Source organism: Pinus tabuliformis, chromosome 6 (genome assembly GCF_031772625.1).
Source record: "Pinus tabuliformis cultivar Carrire ecotype Pingquan chromosome 6, CPIR1, whole genome shotgun sequence".
Lineage (NCBI taxonomy): Eukaryota > Viridiplantae > Streptophyta > Pinopsida > Pinales > Pinaceae > Pinus > Pinus tabuliformis.
In genome coordinates, this window is record NC_142292.1 from 1,460,566,799 (window position 1) to 1,460,591,840 (window position 25,042).

Sequence of the window (25,042 nt, forward strand, 5' to 3'; positions counted from 1 at the left end):
TAATAGACATTTCACATTTGTTAAAATTAAGAATATCATAAAACTATTGGTTTATTATTTTCTATCTTTTTATTTATCGGTTTATTAATTCTTATTATTATTATTATTATTATTATTATTATTATTAAATTTTGTCTATCTCGATCCCCTATTTTATTTTTATTATTATCAAAATTGTTCTATTTTATATTCTTTTATTTTCTATTTAGGTTTTTTTTATCACATTATAAAAAAAAATCAGTTTTGCTTTGACTCTCATTTGTTTTAATTTACCTTGGATTCCTTTTTTGATGGATTTAAGCACCCCTATATCTGATAATTTAAACATGATATTATTATTAAATAATCTAGAATTAATGTTATTAATAATTAATGAATTATTTTGGATTAAATATATTTTCCTAAAAGATAGTTTTCTAATATGAATAAGTCAACCCATAACAAACATTTAACATTTTTTAAATGGCTAACTCTGGGCAATGTTGCATCCTTACTATTTATTCCTTCTGATCAATGGATTTCTCACCTTGTTATGAGGATGAACCACATTAGTTGGTTCAAAACGTCGACCAAATCCTAACAATGTGATTAATAAAAAAGGTTTATTTCTACATTATGGATTACAAAAGTCCTAGATCTAACATCATAAAACTAATTAAATTATAACTTCATTTTATATATATATATATATATATATATATATATATATATATGCATTTGAAAAAACATGGAACAAGATCCTTATTTAGGGAGATTTTCCCAACCTTACCATAAAGATTTGGTAAATAGAATTTGTTAAAATATCATGGCTTATCAAATATCACATGCCCAAAAACCGTATCTAATTTTGTATGACACTCATTTATATGATATTTTTTTAATTAATTAATTTAATTAAAAGAAGAAAAATGGCACAACAACTTTGGTGATGAATCTCAACCTTTGGTTTACATAGTAAGAATATTCTACAATATTCTATGGATGTTAAATTCTTACCATCTACTTAATAATTAATGATAATTAAATGAAATTCCCAAAAACCAATTCTAAAAAAGACATGCCTATCATCATAATTAAATGGTTGCATTACTAAAATTACAAAAAACATGAGACTAACTAAACTATAGCTTTATATTATTATTATTATAAATTACAAAGTATACTTTGAAAGAGACATGGAAAAATATTCTTAATTATTGAGTTTTATCCTCATTTTATTGTGGAGAATTTTAGTCTATAAATAGTCTTCGTTACAATACAATAGGCTAATACCATAGGGTATCAATACCACATGTCCAAAAAACTATAAATCAATTCATATGATACTTGTTCATGACTTTTTATTTTAATTAATGAATTTAATTAAATATATATATATATATATATATATCTTAAAGATAAATATCAACTTTTATATTATTAAAAATATTATATAAAAAATAAATTCATATTATCCACCTAATAATTATTCGTAATTAAATTAAAATAATAATTATTCATAATTAAATTAAAATAAACAACTATAATAATAATATGACTAAAAAGACCTAAAAACATCTCATTTAAATTTTCCCACAGCAAAAACAAACAAATAAACGAAATTAATAATAATTATTCATAATTAATTCACTATATCCTAAAAGTGTTTCTAGGTAACTAAGAGCTAGTCTTAACGAAATTACTAAAATTGTTCATAACTAACAAAAATTACTAAAATTGTTCATAACTTAATCATAAGTATAGCATCCGTAAGACAACACTCCCAGGTCCTTTCCTTCGATTAATTTCAAAAGGCATTCATAAATTTCAAACGACTAGACGAGAGTTAGGTGGCGGCAGTTCTCCTAACCTTGGTTGTAGTCAGGTGGCACCTCCTTGTCCCTCTCGATTAATCTCGCTATCATCCCATTAATGTGTCGATGTTAAAGTCGTCCGGCATGGCTTTCACAGAGCTCACATCACATTGAATTTGCTCTCCGCATTCAGCCGATTAATGTTACTGTCTATATGTCTAGACATCACCTAATACTTGGAAAAATGACAGCTCGTATATCTGTCTTTCTTTTGTGCACCTAATATTTGGAAGACGACACAGCCATTTATATGTATCGGTTAGGGCATTCAACTTCCCCGAGATGTTTGGCAGACAGCGCGCAATTAGAGATCGGTATGAGCATTATTTAGTTATTTAAAATATAACTCATTCCAAAAAAGATAATTAGATTTGTTTTTGTCAAATTTAGCATATATTTATTTTATTCAATATAGTATATTTTAGATGAAAATCTTTTAAATTAATTATTATTAGGATTTGGTTGACATTTCGAACCAACCAATATGGTTCACCATCAAGAGACAAGGTGAAAAAATTATACAATCTTCATAAATAAATAGTAAGAATGCATCAACCCAAAGTTATCTGCTAGCGTTCAATAGCTAATTTTCAGTAGTTAACTTTGAACTATGATGCGTCCTTACTATTTATTCATGAAGATTGAATGATTTTTTCACGTGTCTTCATGGTTGGTTTGAAACTTCAACCAAATTCTGATAATCTAATTAATCTTAATTTTTTTATCTAAAACATAATCACAAAAGTCCCAAATTATGTATTTTAATAAAATATATTTTTGAATTTACAACATTATGCATAATCAAAACTAACTCATTCTTGGAAAAAAAAACCTAACCAAAACAACTAACCATTAAAATACTGCAAAAATATTCATAATGTCAATTAATGTGCATTGTAGTTTCCAATATAATTTTTCCCAGCTACCACATCTGGAAAAATATTACAGCTTGGTCTTTCTCGAAATTGATTACACTGGACCACATTGACTTGTAAGAAGCAATTCTCTACGGCAATTGCACGAGCCCCGAAACCATGTGATTCTCCATTTTGTCCGAAAGCCGAAACCAAATAGTTTTTAGGAGGGGTAGATAATTTTTCGCTCTCTGCAGCTAATTTTTATACGTACACGCTACAGTCCCAACAGACCAATCGACCGAACAGACCAATCGATCGAACATCGCTATTCGCATGACATTAAGAGTTTTTTAACAAATCTAGACGACCAGTCAGGATTTGGTAGTGCTAACTAATTAGTCGGGACGGACATGAAATCAAGCAATAAAATCTTATTTGCTCTCTGCGGAATCTATTATTAATCGAATGATTCGAATAAAACACTACACACCGAAAAAATGGTCAGGTCTATGTCTTTACAGTGTGCCATTGCAATAGTTATTAATATTTGTGGAACTAGAATTTCATTAATATATAAGTTAATATATATATTTTTAGATTTAACAAAGTATAAAAGTGAATAATAAAATTGTATATCCTAACTTCTGCATTTAATAAAATACAACATTCAATAAGTAAATAAGTAATATATCATGCCACATGCATTAATAGAATTATAACTCCGTAATATATCATGCCACATGCATTAATAGAGTTATAACTCCGTAGATATTGATTGTCTTTCCTCACAGTCTCCCATATAATGCCTCTTGCATTAATAGAGTTATAGCTCTATAGATATTGATGGTCTTTCACCATCTCCCATTGACTTTCTGTGGACCATTAGTAAACATGAAGGTCCAGAATGCTATTCTTTTTTTTTTTTGTAAGCTGAGGCATGATTCTATTACTATAAAAAGAAAAAAAAACTATGTACATATACATGGCGCCACCCGCCCAGAAGGGAAACCGGGTGGCCTTCGAAAGTATATAACCCCCATCCAAAAGAAGTATATGTTCAGTTTATCAAACCTGATTGAAAAACCCCCTATTCTACCTAAAAACATACTATGCATAGCTGTAAAGAGAATCGTGCTGTGCTTGACTGGATACTAATCCATCTAAGATATCAAAAATACAAAAAGAGTCATATAATAACCTCCATAATCTACTGCTTCATGGCATCAGTCTTGATATCAGGTTCTGCCTTAACTATTCCACTGCCTTTGAGCAACTGGATCAGCTGGTCCATCTTCCTATCCTGCATTGCGCCCACTGAACCAGAGTGCCTCATCCATTTGCCTACCTTTCCTCCCGAGGTCGGCCGTGGTGTCTCCTCTGCAAAATACTCCCTTATATCTCCTTCTTGGTCTTCCGACTCCTCAGAGATGTCCAGGTAAATGGACCGCAAAGTTTCCTCAGCCGCCTGTTTCCCTTTCTCCTCCAGAACTACCCCCTGACTACGCGTTTTCCTACCCTCATTTCTGACTGCGGCCATACTCGTAGACTTCGTAGACAGCAATTTCCAAATTCTTTTCTTAGGCGGACCCAATTCCACCATACGCTGCTCCAACATAAGCGCCGAACCTCCCACACGTTGTTGATTTTTATACAGACAGAGCCCTATTCTTCTACAGGCATGCAAGAGCAGAACCCTTCCATGCAACATTATACCGCCGATCGACCACCTTCCCTCGTTATTGTTAGTTAGCTCCCAAGCCTGCTCATTATTACACGTCGCAGGACTAAGGCCCTGATGTGATAAGCTCCTTGGCCTCCTGATGCCACCGCACTCCCACCTCAGTACCCGCCCTGCATTCGGCCTTGGGATGGTCATTTCGTCCCATATCTGCATAAATTCGTTCTGCCAAATGGGAATTTTGACAGTTTCGTACATGATCCCACCGCAGTGTTCATAATTATTCCATTCTTTGCGCCTCCGAATCATTATGGGAAGGTAGCTAAGCAGTCCTGTCACGCCCGATCGCCTCATCATTATCCTGTCGTAAGATGGTTGCCAACTCAGCCCACCGTGGATCCTCCTGTAACACACCCCAGCTACCATCCATCACCCGAGTCGATTCGCCACATGCCCAATTGGCTAAATAATCGGCCGCCCTATTTCCTCGCCGCAATACATGATTGAGTGTAATATAATCGATCTGCCTCATCTGGCCTTCAATATCCTGTATAATGGCAGCTATCCTCCAGCTCTTGGCAACGTGGTCCCATGTTTTACCCCTCTGTAATTTCCTGAGCATTTCAATGACAATTTGGGAATCGCCTTCTATAACAAGGTTTCGGTATCCATTCCTTACAGCAATGCGAATGCCATGATAGACCCCCCAGAGCTCCGCCTCATTATTGGACATTTCCCCGCCCCATTCTGCATATGCCCAACGCGAACCCCCTCGACTATCGCGGAAAATCCCGCCCCATCCTGCCTCCCCAGGATTGCCCTTTGATGCACCGTCGAAGGACAATTTAATTTGATTATCGCCTGGGAAGCGAAAATAATTGGGGCTCTGCATACTATATCTATGACGCCTATCAGTGTTGGGGTATAACATCGTAAAATCTATGTTCAATTTGGTTATTATTCGCTGCTCTTCCACATTTAATTTCCAATCCTCCTCTCCCCAAGATTCGGAGAGGACCGTTTCTTTAATCGACCGGCAAACTACCTCCCATATTCCTGCCTCACAGCAGCTTCGACCCTTGAAAATTCGACGATTTCGTTCTTTCCACACCTCCCAAATTACAAAACCCAGCGACAGACTCCAGAGCCTCCTAACAAGTTTGCTATGAAAATGCCCCGCTCCCCATTGTAAAATGGTACCCCTAAGACTGTCAGGATCCCTATTCAGGTAACCGAAGAGAACCCGAATTTCTTCCCACAGACTCTGAATATACAGACATCGATTCAACAAATGTTCCTGTGTCTCAAATTCCTTGTTACACAAAGAACACCAGGATGGACCAATCATGCCACGTTTCTGTAGATTATCCCACGTCAAGATCCTACCTCTACACACCAACCATGCGAAAATTGTAACTTTAGGCCACCATTTAGCATCCCAGATCTTTTTCCAAGGCGTTGGGTCAGCTATTCTATCCTCCTTTGTTAACCAATAATAGGCTTCTTTAACTGTGAACATACCTTGCGTTGCTTTACCCCAGCGTAGGATATCACTGCCTGGGCGTATCTTAATTTTCCTCGAATCTAATTCTCTGATATACATTTGTTGAGTCTCCAGATTTATTCTCGCATTCCATTCATGAGGTCTCTTCCAGACTCGCCACACTTCATTCAACTCTGCCTGGCGCCAATAATCCTTAACATATTCCAGTCCTTCCTGCTGCGCCCCAACTTGAAGGTCATGTAAAATTGGATGTCTCTCCAGCTTTTCCCGTTGTTGCCAACCATCCGTCCAGAACCTCGCTAAATTGCCTTCACGGATTTCCCAGAAAGCGAAGTCCCGAACCAGAGCTTTGTTATTTCTTGCGAGTTCCCAGATGTGTGACCCTCTTGGAGTTTCTTCTACCCGGAGGCGTCCTGCCACTGAGCGTGGCATATTGTATTTGTGAGTCCAGATTCGTTTCCAGATATCCATACCCCCCTGCACCCATCGCCACCATAACTTCGCCCCTAAAACCTTATTGACTAGCTCCAGATCCCTGATACCAAGGCCGCCCTCCTCTTTCCTCCTAATTACATGTTGCCATGAAACCAATGTCCATTTTCTTTGCTGATTTGGTCCCCCCCAGAGAAATTTACCGAAGATTTCCCTTAATTTACAGAAAACTCCCTTAGGAGCAGGCATAATTGACAACGGGTATATAGGAATGGATAGTAAAACGGATTTTAAAAGTACAACCCGACTTGCTAAATTCAGCGTTCTAAACGACCAATTTTGCAATCTTTTTCGAATCCTATCAACTAGAGTTTGCCAATTCTTTATACGCATTGAATTAATGTCTAACTGAATGCCTAAATACCTGGTGGGTAATTCGCCCTGTCGGAAGCCTAGCACACGAGTTAAATGGGCCTTAACAGCTTCAGGTGAGTTAAAAATAAAAGTACAAGATTTATCGTTATTCACCGCCATACCTGAAGCGCTCATAAAACCTTCTAAGACATGTTTGAAGCCCCTTACCTCTCTGAGCGATGCTTCTCCAAACAACATCAAGTCATCAACAAACTGCTGATGTGTGATGATTAGGTTCTCTCCCCATAATCGAATGCCTTTGATCCTTCGTGCCCTGACCTCCTGCTTAATTTTCCTGCTTAATCCTTCCATAGCCAAGATGAACAGAAACGGCGAGATTGGGTCCCCCTGTCTGATACCCCTGGTGGCATTAAACGTATCTGAAGGTATCCCATTAATCAATATTGAGAAATTCGGAGTGGAGACCAGGTTAATGATCCAAGCTATCCATCTGTTGTCAAACCCAAAAGCTTCAAGAACCGCTCTTAGATAATCCCAATTCAAACGATCATATGCTTTAGATAAATCCAGCTTCATGAGCATCCCTTTTTTCTTCCTCTGTTTTAAAGAATGTATCACCTCCTGGGATACCACAATTCCATCCAAAATTTGCCTACCCTCCACAAACCCAGTCTGCTCAGGCGCAATCAAAGTGGGTAGGAGAGGTTTCAACCGTTTCGCTATCACTGTAGATATAATCTTATAAATTACGTTACACAGGGCTATGGGCCTGAAACCCTGTGGTTCATCAGATGTTGTGCTCTTAGGGATCAAAGTGAAGAAAGTTGAGTTAATACCTGGCCATACTTGCTGTCTGATTCTTGATTCCTCCACCGCTTCCAGGATGTCTTTGCCTATAAATTTCCAACTTGCCTGGAAGAATTCAATGGTATAGCCATCCGGACCCGGAGCCTTATTTTTAGGCATGTTCATCACTACTTCTTCTACCTCTTCCATAGTGACTGCCCGCATTAATGCCTTATTTTGGTCTGCTGTAACTGTTCTTGGTATGTCTCTACATATATTATTAATAGCCTCCCTTCTATCCCTTTGAGTTTCTGTGAGCACCCCCCGAAAATAATCCACTAAAGTCTTTTCAATACCAACCTGCTCCACCTCTCTTTCTCCCGCAGCATTCTTGATAGAAAAAATCCTATTCCGCTGCCTATGTTGAATCATGGCTTGATGAAAAAATTTGGTATTCCGTTCACCTGCTCTTAACCATCTTACCCTTGATTTTTGGCGCCATAAAATCTCCTCCTGTTTACGACGTTCCTCTAACTGGCTTATTATACATCCTTCCTCTCTACTGGTAGCTTCATCTCTGCCGTCCAATATTATTTTTTGCTGTAGAATCTCCATTGCTCCTTCCAACCTCTGCTTAGCCTCCAGAATATTCCCAAATTCTGTTCGATTCCATTCTTTGATTCGCTGTTTGAGTGCCTTAAGCTTCAGCTGGACTGTATGCATGCTTCCTTTTCCTCGACTAGTGCATTGACTCCACCAGGTTTCCATTTTCTGAACAAATTGGGGATCCCTCAGCCAAAAGGATTCAAAACGAAAAGGCTTTCTCCCTTTTATCTTCTTAATATCTACCTCCAACCGAATTGGCCAGTGATCTGAGCCGATGCTAGGGAGAATTGTAGCTTCAATGAAGACATCCCTATTTAAAATTTGCTCTGATAATAAAAATCGATCCAGTCGAGAGGCAATTTGGCTCTGTCCTCCTCGCCGGTTATTCCAAGTATGTACACCATTGGTTGTATGTATGTCTACTAATCTTAGATCCCTGATCAAATCATTAAACTCCTCCATAAGTGAATCTTCTCTCCTAACCCCTCCTCTCTTCTCTCCTAAATGCCTAATTAGATTGAAATCCCCCCCAATCATCCATGGAATATGCGGAAGAAGATTCCTCATAGTATGGAGGTGCCTCAAGAAAGCCTGCCTGTCTCGATGATTATGAGGCCCATAAACCCCCGTGAACAAAATCCTTTCCCCCATCCCAACTAAGCGAAACATACCTGAAAGAATTCTAGGAAGAGAATACCAATGCTCAAAAATTACCTCCTCTGGATTCCACAAAACAGCCAATCCCCCTGCTGTCGCTATTGCATCTAGAGCCATAACCTCATATCCGAGTTTCATTTTCTTAACAATTTCTTCCAGCTGTTGACTTTCCATTTTCGTTTCCTGGATTACCAGAATACTTGGCTTGTCTTTCTTTACGCGTTCCTTCAAATATCGCTGCTTCCCTTGACTATTAAGTCCCCGTATATTCCAGCTTAAAACAATCATTTAAAACTTTCGAGGATTTGGTAGAAATACCTCGGACAGAGGTATCACCTTTCCGGAGTTTACCAAATTCTCGCCCACTGCTTGAATGGATTCATTCAACGTTCGTCTCCCTTTTTTCCTACCGGGCTTACCTTGACTATCCCCTTCCTGAGTGTCATGTACCAACCTCGATTCTAAACAGCCAGCCGTCTTCTCCTTATACCGTTGAAAGGTTTCTTTATATAATTGTTTCTCATTCTCTGGAATGAACCGTTCATCCAATTTTTTCCACTCAGTAAGTAACTTCTTCAGGATGAGTTCTTCCTCAGTACCCGCTGCTTTTATAGCTTCCTGCCCCTTCTGAGTTGGAGCTATATGTTTATCATCTCGGGCTTCGTCCTCGCCTTCCGGTTCTCGACTTGGGCTTCGACTTTTCCTCTTGCCATCCTTGATAATTTCCATCGGCGCAGTCACGTTGATCTCCTGGTCCTGTACAATTAGGTTGGTTTCCTTACCCTGAGTTCCTTCGTCGACCTGTGTTTGAAGAATAGTATACTGATTTTGACTTTCAGGGATTGTGTTTCGTTCCTGGGTGTGGATTTTAAGATTCCCAGGAGGAGGTCTCCTTTTCCTCTGCACCTCTTGAAACTCAGATGCTTCCCCGACTATCCCCTCACGTGATCGAGTGCCATCAGGCGTATCCTTTGTCACCGGCTGTTCGTTACTTTGTGGGCAATCCCTCACCGGCTGTTCGTTACTTTGTGGGCAATCCCTTGCAAGGTGACCATAAACATGACATCGTCTACAGCGAAATGGTATATGCTCATAATCAATAGGCTGTTGCCAAATTTCGTCCTGATACTCAAGCTCAATAAAGTCTGGTAAAGGGGCTGAGATATCCATATACACACAAATCCTTGCATACGATGTATATTTACCCCTCTTTGTGGTCTCAGCCACCTTGACAAAGGAGCCAATTGAATTCCCAATTCCTTCTAATATTTCTGGATCCCAAAATTCATCTGGTAACCCAAAGAGACGAACCCAGAGCGGGGCAGCCTTGATTTGCTCTGCATCCGGATTATATCTATCCTCCCAATACCGTGTAAACAATCCCGCATTATTCATAAAGTAGGGTCCCTCTTCAAAAACCCTGGCCTTGTCCTGTAAATTGGCAAAAATGACTGTAAAGAACCCCTTAGCACCCAATTTGAGATCAATATGGCCTCGCGGTTTCCATCTCTGTTGGATCCATCTCAGGAGATCCCTTTCAGAAGGCCAATACCCTATGAATTTACAAATCAACGCATGGTCTCGCATATAGCAACGATAATCCTCCAACTTGTTATTCGGGATTACGTACCTTGGTTTTTTCTGTGCCCTTGGAAGGCATTTATTGACCAGCCTTGCTTGCCACTGGTGCCCCATGACGGGCGTATCATCAACTTCTTCTGCCAGCCGTCCTTTCCCTCGACTGGTGCTAGATTGACCCGCCATAACATCCCTAAAGGAGGGGATTTCACCCCTCCCCTGCCGTGCGTCCATTTCTAAGCTCAAGCCGCAAAGAGATCCCAGCTGCGAATCACTGTCCAAAAAGTTGTCCGGAAAAATAGCACAAGTGTACCCTTGTGCGGAATTACCTCGTAAGCCTTGTGCTATTAAGATGCAGAGCGTTTTAGAATAGTTTATATCAAGTTATATGTCCAGAATGCTATTCAAGTAGGCTATGTTTTTGTCCAAAAATAATGATTCTTTTGTATTTTAGTTATAGTTTTTAACCTTCAGAGCTTTAGACATGGTTTTTAATGTTCAAAGTTTTATACATATTGAGTTTTTATAGGGTTAATTCTATTGTCACTATTAAACAACTATTACCCATTATCAGATTTATTAAAAAGAAAATACCTTTCCAACTTAAAAAGACCATTCAAAAAATTCGTCCTCAGTTGACAATGATATACACTGTCTAATTATGGTGATTATCAATATTTGTGGAGCTATAATTTCATTAATACATAAATTAACATATACCAATTTTTTTATATTTAGCAAAATATAAAATTAAATAAATTACATATAATGCCTCAAACATTAATAGAGTTATAACTGTATAGATATTGGTGATCTTTCCTCACAGCCTAGCTGGACCATTAGTACTGGAGGGTCAAGAATGCTACTCAAATAAGTTATGTTTTTGTCCAAAAAGTAATAAAATTTGATGTATTTTAGTTATAGATTTTAACTTATCCTTCAATTTTGTTTGTGCTAATTCCATTTTCAACTTTCAAAAGCTATTATCCACAGTCAGATTTATTATAAAAAATACAACAACAACCCTTCCAACTTAAAGAGGCCGTCCCAAAAAATGGTCCCCACAGTAGACAACGCCATACACTCATAGCCGAAAATTCATGCGGTTCACACAGTAATAACCATGGCTGTCTCCATCAGAAATAGAAAGTTCATGCGTTTTCTTCGTCGTCTGGAAGTTCTTTTGCTGTCAACCGTCGGAAAAACAGGAGGATTAGGAATGCAGTGATAAGCGTTCCAGTCCGTTTCGAAATGAGGAGTAGGAATACAGTGATAAACGTGTGACTCTAAAACATAAATAGAATATTATCCTGTCATATCACTTAACCTAAAATATCAGCCTGTCACATTACCAAACCTACGTTAGATTTACTGGACCAGCCTTCCTTCGTACGGAGAATGTAGCTACTTCTATATAAAGTCAACCTCCCTACCAAGGAGAAGCAAAGAGGCCCCTACTGTGACTCAGTGTTTTTAGCAGAGGAAATCATCAGCTGTTGAGTTACAGAGGTAGAATATTCAAGATGGGTAGATCTCCTTGCTGCTCAAAACAAGGGCTCAATCGTGGTGCCTGGACCAAAGAAGAGGATATGATTCTCTCCACATACATTCAAACCCATGGCGATGGTGGATGGAAAATTCTTCCCCAAAAAGCAGGTGAATTCTAAAAAGTTTGTCATGGGTTTCTTTGTTTTGTTTTTTTACCCTCCTTCGAATTTCATGATTTACACCATACTACTACAGCCAATTGAACTGTCCCAGGGACAATATTTATTTATGCAGACATAAATATTTATTCAGAGGCTAACTAGTGGAAAGAATTTTTGTTGCAGGTCTTAACCGGTGCGGAAAGAGTTGTAGATTACGTTGGATGAATTATCTGCGTCCCGACATTAAACGCGGAAGGATTTCCGCCGACGAGGAGGATCTCATTATTCGGATGCATCGGCTTCTTGGCAATCGGTATGTCGAGAATGTCTGAACATTTGTTCACTCAACAAAATTTATTGATTCCCCATTTCAGCGCCTCGAAATTTCGAATAATTAACTGCACAGTAGGAAGTTGACGAGGTTATATTTATGGATTCATGCAGGTGGTCCCTGATTGCAGGACGACTACCAGGAAGAACAGACAACGAAATCAAGAATTACTGGAACACTCAGCTTAGCAAAAAGCTCCCGCCACTAAAGCAATCTCAAGCTAATTCGAGCACGAAATCTCTGGAAACGAAATGGAGATCTTCTTCTCCTCTGCCAACTCGTGTGTTCAAAGCAATTCCACTCAAAATAACAACGGCCATGAGATGCTCCGGAATGGTGAGAGAAAACAGCTACAACAGTGATGACTGCAATAATCCCAGTTTAAATGGAGCTCTCAAATCGTGTAATATTAATGAAACTGGTAATTTCTCCCAGTCATGCTGCGACCTACTCGCAAACAATTCCATCACGCCCGATGATTCGGAGCGCATTGCCTTCGAAACGGCAGATGCTAATTTTGTGGAAGCAGAATTTGTGGACGAGGAATCACCACATTCCGATTATTGTGGAGGAAATACAGCAATATTAGCAGAGAGTTTATTGGATTTGAGCGACCTATCGCTTCCCCGCTGGAATCTGCTCTTCTCTTCATCCGACCGTGACACAGATTTTGGTTTGGAAGAGTTGTACAGGGGAGCGGCCATGGAGCTGAACGAGGTTGAAGATTACATGTGTTCTGATCAAAATAATATGGAGAAGGTTAACAGCTTTGCAGTTGTTGCCAATCAAGGAATAGAGGAGCACTGCGATAGCATGCATACATATTGCATGGATGAAGTCGTTTATTTACAGGAAACAAAGACAGAGTAGTTCATTTTTTATTGTTGGAATGCAGATAAGAATGCCACCGAAATTATGCAACAAAACTAGTGTTGCAAGACCATGATTGGGTCCCGTAGGAATTGTAACAACCGTGATTGGGTACTCTAAGAATTGATATCTATCAGAACCGTAATCAATATGCTGGTTTCATTTGCATCGTATATTGTAGATATGGTTCGTCTCAGAGTGTGAATGTCGTGAAATAATGGTGGGTTAAATTGTAATTTTTTTTGTTATTTAAAATATATTTTTAATTGTATATATTTATTGAGACAGAGGAGGAATTGTTCGGATGGTCAAAAGTGATAAGAATGTGGGCAAAAAAATTCAAAAATTTTATATAGAAAATATTTGAATTATGTTTTTCAAAAATTTTGTAGAGAAAATGTTTGAATTATGTTTTTGATGGTAGAAATAGATTCACCACCATCAAAAACCTTAAAAACACCTAAAATTGTGAATTTTAACAGCTTTACTTCGAAAATCTCTAGGATAACCAAAATTTCCGTAACTTTCAAAGAAAAAACATAATTATTACACTACTGCTATATTTCATAAATATATGAAAATATCTAAAACATTTAATTAAAAAATTTTATAATTCAAAATCTTATTATTAAAATATTTCTTACCATATATTTTGAATCATAAAAATCTTGGAAATACTTATATCATAAGAAAGTCACAGATACAAAATGCAATCCCAAAAATTGTAATTCTAATAAATTTTTAACAGATTTTGAACAAATTCTACTCTGAAAATAGACTTGCAAAAAACTCCCAAAATATAACAGATAAACTACGGCTTTCCATCCTGCGATCACGGTAGAAACTCCGATGAATGCGCCCCAATCTCAGCTTTTTCTTCTCGTGATTATCGATTTTTTTCAATGCGTTGACTGGGTACCGATTCGAATGATTCCGTTCGTGGAGGAATATATAAATTTGAAGCGGACCAGAATTTATCTAAGATCACTAAAGAAAAATGAAATCATATGTGTAACGGGAAAATCATATCTGCGCATTTAAAATGTATGAGGTCGTTGAAAAGCATTAACACATTCTAAAACCCAAAAGAACTTGAATTTGCTTTTCGCTTTTTTTGAAATTCGGGTTGTTCTTTCAATGTCAGGTAGGTTTAACAAGTCCCCACAAAATTACAATATTAGTTTATAACGTACCAACTAAATTAGTTTATACTAGTTTATAATGTACTTTGTAATAGTTGATAATCTAAACTAATATATAATGTAGTTTATAATATACGAACTCAGTTATTCTCCAATTTTGAAAATTTGATTTTAAAGGGGAAAGGTGGGCTGATTAAATTAAATTAAGATGCTTTAAAGGATGGGCAACGTAGAAATTTTATATATATATATATATATATATAATTTATATATAATTTCGGATTCTTGATTCCAGGTGGATTTGAAAGAGCATTGAGTTTAGGAATTTTTTTATTCAAGGCAAACATGAGAGTTAATTATGGGTTTAGGATTTTGTATTTAAAGTGGATATGAGAGTTAATTGTTATTAGATATATTTTTGTGACTTTTATTATATAATTATTTAACAAAGTTTTCTTTGTTATTTTTATTATATAATATTTAGCAAAGTTTGCTTTATCCCACAGGGAAATCAAGGCGTTTAAAAAAGAAATGAATGAATTATATATAGGTTTGAGGATTCTTTTTTATTTAAGGTGGAGACGAGAGTTAATGGTAAATTGAAATTTTTTTATTTAATATGGATATGCTATTTAATTGTGGGTTGAGTATTTTAATTTAAAATAGATGAACGCTAATTGTTATTAAAAATATAGTATTTTTGTTATATATTAATTTAACAAATTATTTAGAAAAAAAAAATACATGTTTTTAAAGTATAAATTTTTTTTGGTGTAGTCTTTAGTGCGACTTTTTGCAGCCTTTTTTGGTGGGTTTTTCCGGTCAAATTTCTCTAAATTCCGGCAGCAATTTATTGAAATCCCAAGTTTGATAGGTAATTTCTGCACAATCAAAGCTTCCTAGGGGTATTTCAGGGCGCTGAATCCAAATATGTAGTTAAAAAACCATTTTAATTAATACAAATCAAGATTTAACCTCAATTTTTTCCGTGGGATTCCGTCACCGGAATCTTCAAAAAATCGCACTAAAGACAACTCCATTTTTTTTATCCTTTTGAGGTAAAAGAGTTATTCCTAAAATTATTTAGCTAATAAATTTTCACCTTTGGATTGCACAATTTTGAGGGAAAAAGGGTAAGTATATTTTCTCATTCCTTTACTTTATTTACCAAATTATTTAATATTTAGTAAAAAATATAAAAAATATCATATAACAAAAATATGTAATAAATAAAATTGACAGATAACCAACACAAATAAACATGTATTTCATTCCATATATCTAACAAAAATTTTTACCATTATGGTAAAGCAAGTATTACAATTCTATTTTGTTGTTAGTCTTTCAACCTTGAAGGTTATTCAGAACTTAACAAGCACCCTTATGTTATTTTCCAATGGAGGTGGTAGATTATTGATACAACCTCAAAAGAAGGCTACCTTTAAAATTTGATATATTCAGGTTTCATTAAAGTGGTAGTTACATCATAAGGCATTCCTTTTGCGAAGAACTCCCCAACAACCACTCTGCACTACTCTGCACCATCATATCCATTATTAGATAATTTAAAAATCATTTACCATCGCAAAATTCATCTTCCTCCATAACATTTTACAGTTTCAACTGAATAACATAACATGGCATATAACCATAACATGGCATATAACCCCCTGCACGATGGTGTGCTTCACCTTCATATTTTTTGTTTTCATTTTGTAGAGGAAAACTCTTCTCCTAGGGTTTTTGAGGCAATGGTTACCAAACCCCTCAACCTTTCATAATTACACTCGTTAAACAAGGTTTTGGAGGCAATCGCCATATCAACATCACATATAATTATGGTTGGCTATATACCTTTCATGGTAAGAAAACCCTTTTCACTTCAAACAGATAGTAATTTCTCACTTATTCCACTGGTCTGAATTGAAATTTTTTTATGATAGGTTTGTCATTTGAATCCTGGAGAATCTCCCTCTAGAATAGGCAGCTCCTCTATTATGTGCAAGGGTTATAGTTTTCATCCCAATGGAGCATTTCGGCATGAAAAACTGTTAAATTTGGCAACTAGGGCCAAAATTCACCTTGGACATCTCATATGGTGCGAGTGATATGGATTCCTCTTTTCGAGAGGTGTAGGATTAATGTAAAGATGATCCCATTCTGACATGTACAAATGGAATTATGAATTTATTTTGATTATGGACAAATTATCAAGGTCGACCAGCCATCTATTTTGCAAACTCAAGCCCACAACATCCGAAGAAGGACTGTACTTTTACGTTCCAGTCATTGACCAACGTTGATCAAAATTGCAGGAGGTTGTCTTGACTTGTGTTGACCAATGTTGACCTATTTTAACTGCAGTTTTGTGTGAGGGGTCTCTGTCTGGGTAGGCTGCACTTCTGGGCACATAAATCAATGTAGTTTGACCAGTGCTTGACCAACGTTGACCACATAAGGGTTTGTTGTAGTGTTGACTTTTTTTTACTTTCACTGGACTTTTTCGGAGTGTTTTGGGCTAATTTGACTAGTTGATTGAGGCCAAGTTGACCAAGTATGACCGCGTTGTTTTAGAGGTAAAAATCTGCCCAGTTAACCAACATTGACTTTCTGGTTAGAGCTTTTTGTTTCTGCTAATTGAGTGATCAGATTTCACTGTGATTTCTCAAGTGAATATTGTATATTTTACTCTCTCCGTTTGCTAAACTTTTGAAGAATTATAAGAAGAATTGATCAAGGATTTTCCCACATTAGGGTTTATCCCTAGCTGGTGCCACTTCTTGTGTCATCTTGTCTTGGCTTGTCTTCTACTATTATTGTTTATGTTCTTATACATTTTACTATCATGATGATGTGATTGCTAAAATGGATATTGATATTGGGATAATAAAGAAACTGAAGTAAAATTGTTCTAAGCATAGAACATACCATGGTTATCAAAAAATTAACACAGAGGCTAGGAAGCGATGTGGGATATTGGATTTAAGAGGCATGGGGCACATGGTTTTCAAGAATGGAAAAAGAATTTGGGCTTCACATGATGGTTATCAGTTTGATTAATCAAAAGAAAGAAGAAGCCATGGAAGTCCTCGGTGTTGATGCTTATCCTGTTATCAGGGATTTTGAAAAGATGATGGTGTGCCAATTTAATTCAATAACATTGTTTATTTGCATCATATCGGCAATGGGGATAGTATCAATCGCTTTGGTTTTCTAATTATGTATAGTGGCCCCATTGTGTTGTGAGAAGCAGCAAAGAGCCTAGATTACATAATGGACACCATTCTAGTTGTTTATCCTTTGGAATAATATCTTTCTCTTTTGAAGACAAATAGAAAGCTAGTGATGTTGGGCATTATTCTAGAGCAGTTGCACTTCGTGACTCCTCTGTCAATATGTGGTATATCTATCTCTTCATTTATATGTGTAATATCCAGCCATAATGGTAATGGAAATGGTCCATCAATTTTTCTATGTGCAGATACATCTTGACCCTACCCTAATTTTATGCTTACATAGAAAATTGCTGCCAAATTATTATTATATATATTTTTTTGTTTGCAATGAGCCTCAGAGTGGAGAAGAGAAAATTGTTATAGGTTTGTGGGTCAAATCTTGGAGAGTCTTCCTCTAGAATAGGCATTCCCTCTGTTATGTACAAGAATTACAACTTTTATCCCAATGAAGCATTTTGACATGATAGAGACCAAGAATCAATGTGGGATATTATATTTACGAGGCATGGGGCACATGGGTGTCAAGATTTCCATTTGATAAAAATAAATAAGAAGCCATGGAAGCCTCAACACTAATGCTTAATTTTGTCACTCACTGCATTTTGGGTTTCAATTGGTCAAGGTTGCGCAAGAGCAGTGAATTTTAGAGCCACTTTCCTAGGCCACAGAAGATCTCAGAGCTTAATCAGACCCTCGCCATTACCTAGTGCTCAGAAATATCTTTCCAACGATACATAGAATTCGAATAATAAACTTCTGGATCGAAAGTTAGAGCATGTTGAAGATCACACTTGGAAAGCCTTGAAAACCAAGAAAATGACTAAGTATGGGGGCAAATATCACATATTAGGGGCCTCGGGCACAATAAGCCCCACACATCACAATCCCACATATCAAGAGCCCCGCAGTCCCGTAATATATGCTTATCAGTGATTGGCAAGGGATAATCCCCTGATCTGAAAATGAGATCTTAACAATTAATAAGGTATTATAGACTCATGTGCAGGTTTCAAGTATGTTATTTTATGCAAAGGATCAATAAGATTGTGAAATAGACAGACAATGAAGCAGTAAAGAAGCATAATAGACAACACACATAAACACAACAAATTTAATAAGGAGTTCACCCAATACTCCTGGGCTACATCTCTTGGTCCAGCCTTCAGTGGTGGCCTCTCTATTATGTCTTCAAACAGAGTTTTACAACAATGTGAGCTCAATTTGAGACTCAACAGATACAGTAGCAAGAGTTTGCTTGAACCTCTCAAGCCTCTATGTGTACACAAACTCTCTCAATCACTCTCTGTCTCTATCTTGGCTCTGTCTCGGCACTGCCTGCAATACTACCTCATGTTTGCTCTCTGTCTGTGGCTTTAAAGCCAGTCTGCTCTGCCTATTCATTTTTGCTTCTTGGCTTTCTGTCTATCGGCCTCTATCCACTCGAATCACTCTTCTAGCGTTAAAAAATCATTGCATAATGCATTCAGGGGAGGTGGCCACCTAATCTGCAATGGATGAGTGCATCGACCCTTTGAAATCCCTGAAATGGTCGCTTTTTGTTAACACAGAGAAATGCATTCAAACTGTGAAAATCCATGAAAATCATTGTTCACCCAGACTTCAAATCTTCATAATTTCGCTTTATACTCCTATCAGGTCTGCCTGTATATTGATATAGTATCTCTATTGTTGATATGGGAGATCCAGATCCAACTGTCGTGGTTCATTTTGGGTGGCTTTTCCCTACGACGGCTAACAGCCTGATGAGGGCGGTTTTCTCTCTCCTCAGCCTGGGCACGTGGCAGCCATTGTATGGGATCGGGTGGAGCCCGGCCCAAACCACTTACCGCCCTTGGCCCGCCCGAAATCCTGCTCATATCGTGATTTCTCTTTGTATTGAAAATACATTAAAAAACATTGAAATTCTCGCTTATCGGACATGAAATCATATGTAACAGTATTAATAAACCCTTTTGGGTCCATAATATCGCATCGGTGCATTTTCTTTGGTTTTTTGTTTTTTCAACGAAAATGCGATTTACAAAGGAAAACTTTGTTTCCCAGATCTCAAATCATATCAAACATCATTTATAATTGTTATCGGGTCTGGAAATCGCATCACATATATGTGTATGCATATATCCCCTCTCCATTGTATTGGACGATAGCGATATTGTGATGCAATATGGATCGTCGATTTGCGCACTTGATTGACGGTCCTCGTTGACCCTGCTTATTGTAGTCGCATATGTCATGGGGTCTCCATCGATAGCCTCCCTTTTCCACCGCTGATTGTGATTCACCGATCTGATCTAGACCATTGATCGGCTAGATCCGACGGCTCCTATGCATTTACTGTTCAAGCCTCTGATAAGCCTGTTTTCTATTGTCTCTTGGTTTTTTTGCCTCCCAATAGTGTAATCCAACTTTTCCATAGGTTTTCATTATGCGATAGTTTTGATCTTTTAAGCGATTTTGAAGACTTAGAGAGTACTCTAGGATCCATTTGGATCACGCCTTCCCACTAAAAAGGCTTTTGGACCACCAAAAGTTGGTTTTTAAGCATTAATCAAGTGAGGATACAACTCCCCCACTTGCCGAATTTCCATCCATTTTTCACTATTGTGTTTTGAACCCTTGAGTCCAATTCTTAGGTACTCAACATCCCCTCTACGCGTAGTCCTCACCTTCCTGTCCAGAACTGTATCTTCCTACAACTGATGGAGATATTTAGGCAACAGATCATCAATGGAAGGAAATTGACTTTGCTCTTTGGGATCCTCAATTAATGAAGGTTAAAATAGTCTTAAATTTTCTACATTTACCATTGAATAGATGTGCATGTAAGCTGGCAAATCAAGGTGGAAAGCGTTCTCACCAATTTTCTCAAGTATCTTGAAAGGCCCATACCTTATTGGCTTCAGCTTCTTCCCTTCACCTTGCATTCTATCTTTGTTGATGTACAACCATACTTGATCACCAACTTGGAAGCTATGCTCAATTCGATGCTTATCATGCCTTGCCTTGTACTTGGCTTAGCTCTTTTCTGGCTATTCCTGCACTGCTTGGTGAATTTCTTGGATTTGGTCAATGAACCTAGTTGCTCTGTCCACATCACTATGTCCATCAATTGTTATGTCTTTTTCAAAGACAAAATCTAGGGGAGACCTTCGTATAAAACCAAAACAAGTCTCAAAAGGATGTCTCTATGTAGAAGAATTCTTAGCACAGTTGTAAGCATGTTGCACATAACATAAATGCTCATCCCAAAGCTTGGGATGCTTACTTTAATAACCCCTGAGAAACTAGATCACTATCCTATTGAACGCTTATGTTTGGCACCATCTATTTGTGGATGAAAGGTTGTGCTCTTTTTCTGTCTGGTGTCCACCAATTCCCACAGACTTGACCAAAAGTTCCCAACAAATCGGGAATCTCAATCAAATACTACGGAAGTGGGTAACTCAAAATGCACCCAAACATGCTAAAAGAATAACTTCGTTGTTTGTTCAGCTGTAATATGCTTGTTACAAGGTATTAAAATACACATTTTGTTTAACTTGTCCATAATAACATATAAATAGTCATGACCTTTTCTAGATTTTGGCAATCCCCCAACAAAGTCCATGGAAACACTTTCCCAAGGATGAGAAGGAACTGGAAGTGGAGTGTACAAGCCTAGTTTTCTATTGTTGGGCTTGCTTTTAGCACAGATGGTACACCCTTTTACATATCTAGAAATTGTTTCATGCATTTTTGGCCAATAGCAGAATCTTTGCAACTGTGCAACTGTTTTACTTACACCAAAATGACCTGATATTAGAGAAGTATGTGCTTCTCAGATTATGTTAACTCTTTCAATTTGTGGAATCCATAACTTCCAAAATGATAGAAGAGTTGGTCCTTAACATGATAATCCAATTCTTCTACTTGTTTTCCATGACTTAAAGTTGCATATACATATTTAAAATCTACATCTTGAGAATATTGTTCAATGTAGCTTTCACGCAATACTGAATTATGCTTAAGTATAGTGGATGCATTTATGATTGGTTTGGACAACATATCTGTAACTTTATTGTGTATTCCTTTCTTATATCTGATGACTAGATGAAACTGCTCTAGGAAACCCATCCACCTATAGTGTCTTGATTGCTGCAATTTAGTTTGTGAGTGCAAATATTGAAGTGGTTGACGATCAGTATGTATAACTATTTCTTTGCCCATTAAGTAATGTTTCCACATTTTCACACTCTGTACTAATGCATACAATTCTTTATCATATGGGGGATAATAAACTACTGGAGAATTAAATGTCTCAGAATGGTAGCATATGGGTTTACCATGTTTCATTAACACTGCTCCCATGGCATAGTCACTGGCATCTATTTCAATCTCAAATGGTTTTTGAAGATCTAGTAATGCTAGTACTAGTGCTGTACTAATTTTTTCTTCCAAAGTTTCGAAGGCTTTCTGCTATTTTCCTCCCCACTAAAACACCTTGTTCAATCCTGTTAAAGCATGTAAGGGAGTTGCAATCAAGGAAAAGTTAGCAATAAAATTCAATATTGTGCTGCCCCTAGGAAGCTTCTAACTTTTGTAGCAAACTTGGGTTCAGGCAAGTTCAAAATGACTTCAACCTTAGAGGGATCTATCTTCAATTCACCACCCCCTACTATATGACCCAAATAATTCAAATATGTTTTTCCAAATTCACAATTTGATAACTTAACATAGAGATTTTCTTTTTTCAAAACATCTAGAGTCTGCTTTACATGCTTTAAATGTTATTCCCATGTTTTGCTGAAAACATGAATCTCATCTAAATATACAATTACAAAATCATCAATAAAAGGCCCGAGTACATCATTCATAACTCTCATGAAAGTGGCAGGAGAATTAGTTGAGCCAAAAGGCATAACTAGCCATTCATACAACCCTTGCTTTGTTTTGAAAGCAGTCTTCCATGCATCTTGCTCTGCTACTTTGACCTGATGGTAACCACTATGCAAGTCCAACTTGGAAAAGTAAACAGCTTCTTTCAGCTAATCCAATCGATCATCAATGCGAGGAATGGGATAATTATTCTTGATCATTATTTTATTCAGTGCTATGTAATCAATGCACATCCTCCACGAACCATCTTTATTCCTCACCAACATGATCAAAGATCTGCATGGTGATGTGTTTGGTCTTATGAACCCTTTCTCGAGTAGCTCCTGTACTTTCTTCTTGATCTCTTCATTCTCTAAAGTGGATAACTGTACATTTCGGTTTTAGGGAATGGAGCATCTTGCTGCAAATGAATATCATGTACAATTTCCCTTTTGGGTGGCAGACCTTTAGGTTCTTGAAATGAGATATCATATTCCGAAACATCTTTTTCTAAGTTAACCTTTTGTTTAGCATCACAGCTCGTAAATACATTGGTTTTATCAAGTTTCTTTTCCTTTACAACCATCAGTAAAAATTTCTTGCATGAATTTACGATTCTTTTCATCTACCTCGAGTCTATGGGAATATAATTATTCTTGAGTTTATGAGCTCTTACAATATATTCTATTCCATCTTTGGTGAGTTGATACTTATTTTCAGCTCTATATAAAATGGATTTTCTATCATACAAGTAAGGACATCATAAAACAATTACACATATATCCAAGGGAACGATATCTAACTCAACCTCATTTACAAATGCTGACCCAAAAGAAAACCTAAGTTTACATTGTCTAGTCACTTGTAGCTTTACTTTATCACATACCCAACCTAATGGATATGGTTTCTTGTGAGGTGTGGTTAATAATCCCAGCTTCTTTACAATTGCTTCAGAAATCAAGTTTACTTGTGAGCCACTATCAAATAAGGTATCAACCTTTTGATGCCTGGAAATAACTCTAATATGAAAAATCTCATGTCTTTTCCTGTGATTTTCTTCATTATCAATAGTTTGTGCAGAATTACTAGTAGATGCTTCAGAATTTTTACCTTTTATACCTATAGCTGCGATTCTTGTTTCATCACCTGAGTCTGACCCCAAATCCTTTTATATAGCAGTAGGACTCTTCTTCTTCTTGCCATCAAACTTCTTGCATTTCAGCTCCGGATGCAAAGACCAGCAATGTTCATCATCATGCCCATCCTTCTTGTGGTGAGTGCATGAAGGTTTGGCTTTATGTACAGCATTTTCCTTACTCTCTTTCCATTTCTGCTTCCTCTTTTCCTTGTTCTTGCTTGCAGTGGGTTTTGATGATCCCCCAATCTCTGGGTTCACATTCTTGCCTCTAGCCTCTAGATGTATAGCCTGAACGGATACCTCATCTATGCTAGTAGGGTTAAACATGAAAATGGTGTGCCTCAAATAGCTATGCAGACCACCTATATACTTCAACAAAATTTCAGGTGAGTCTAAAGAAATGCCTAGAATTAAAGCACTTTCTCTAAATTCTTTGGTGTAGATTTCTACACTTTTCCCTCTTAATTGGCGAAGAGTTTGCTAACTCATCATGGTTTGCTGCATATGAGCTAGTGGATAGAACTATCTTTTAATGGAAGAAGAAAATTCACTCTAGGCAGAAAGAATTTTACCATGCTTCAAATCAGCTTGTGTCCTGCCTTCCCACCATACTAAGGCAGTTCCTCCAAGGCGTAGGTTGGCCAGCTGAATTTCACTCCTTTTTGAATCAATGTTATGCACCCTGCAATACACATCAATCTATCTAATCCAGTTATCTATCTTTTCTGCATTTGATTCTCCATCATATATTGGAAAATAAAATTTTACATCTAACTTGATTAAAGATGTTTTCTTCTTTTTATTTTCAGGGCTATCCGGAGGTGTAGGAGGCTTTTCTCCTTTCCCTTTGCCCTCTAGGGCATCTAGAGAAGATTCTTTTACTCCTTTATCTTGCTTGGAGGTTGAAGTATCTTCACCTCTACCTTTCTTAAATTCTCGATACATCTCTTCTAGCATAGCTCTCATGGTCATGAAACTATCCATGAACTAACTGTTTGATTCCAAGGGAAAAATTCTGTCATTTTCCTCTTAGGAAAGACTCTACCAATTTCTGGGTTAGCCTCTACCAGTTCTCCTTCTCCTAATTTGAGCTTTGACCTAGTTAGCATTCAACAATCCAGAACAAGTTTGTCTAACCTTGGCTACCTAAAGCTCTGATACCACTTGATCTGAAAATGAGATCTTAACAATTAATAAGGTATTATAGACTCATGTGAATGCTTTTTCCTGTGTTATTTTATGCAATGGATCGATAAAATTGCGAAATACACAGACAATGAAGCAGTAAAGAAGCATAATAGAGAACAAACTTAAACACAACAAATTTACTAAGGATTTCACCCAATACTCTTGCGCTACATCTCCTAGTCTAGCCTTCAGTGGTGGCCTCTCTATTATGTCCTCAAATAGAGTTTTACAACAGTGTGAGCTCAATTTGAGACTCAACACACAACATATACAACAGCAAGATTTTT

General features: G+C 37.2%; 1 protein-coding gene across 1 annotated transcript; it reads left to right on the top strand.

Annotated features, from left to right (window-relative positions):
- The first annotated feature begins 11,778 nt into the window (after positions 1–11,778).
- LOC149264132 (uncharacterized) lies at positions 11,779–13,447 on the top strand. Its single transcript, XM_089389023.1, has 3 exons — positions 11,779–11,982; positions 12,159–12,288; positions 12,420–13,447. The coding sequence occupies exons 1-3, from the start codon at positions 11,850–11,852 to the stop codon at positions 13,174–13,176; spliced, it is 1,020 nt and encodes a 339-aa protein (XP_089245149.1). The 5' UTR covers positions 11,779–11,849; the 3' UTR covers positions 13,177–13,447.
- Positions 13,448–25,042: the final 11,595 nt, after the last annotated feature.

What these genes read in the sequence shown, in the direction of transcription:
- LOC149264132 (XM_089389023.1), top strand. Translation starts at nt 11,850, where the DNA reads ATGGGTAGATCTCCTTGCTGCTCAAAACAAGGGCTCAATCGTGGTGCC. An exon ending in AATTCTTCCCCAAAAAGCAG is followed by an intron (nt 11,983 to 12,158) that starts GTGAATTCTAAA and finishes TTTTTGTTGCAG; the next exon opens with GTCTTAACCGGTGCGGAAAG. An exon ending in CATCGGCTTCTTGGCAATCG is followed by an intron (nt 12,289 to 12,419) that starts GTATGTCGAGAA and finishes GGATTCATGCAG; the next exon opens with GTGGTCCCTGATTGCAGGAC.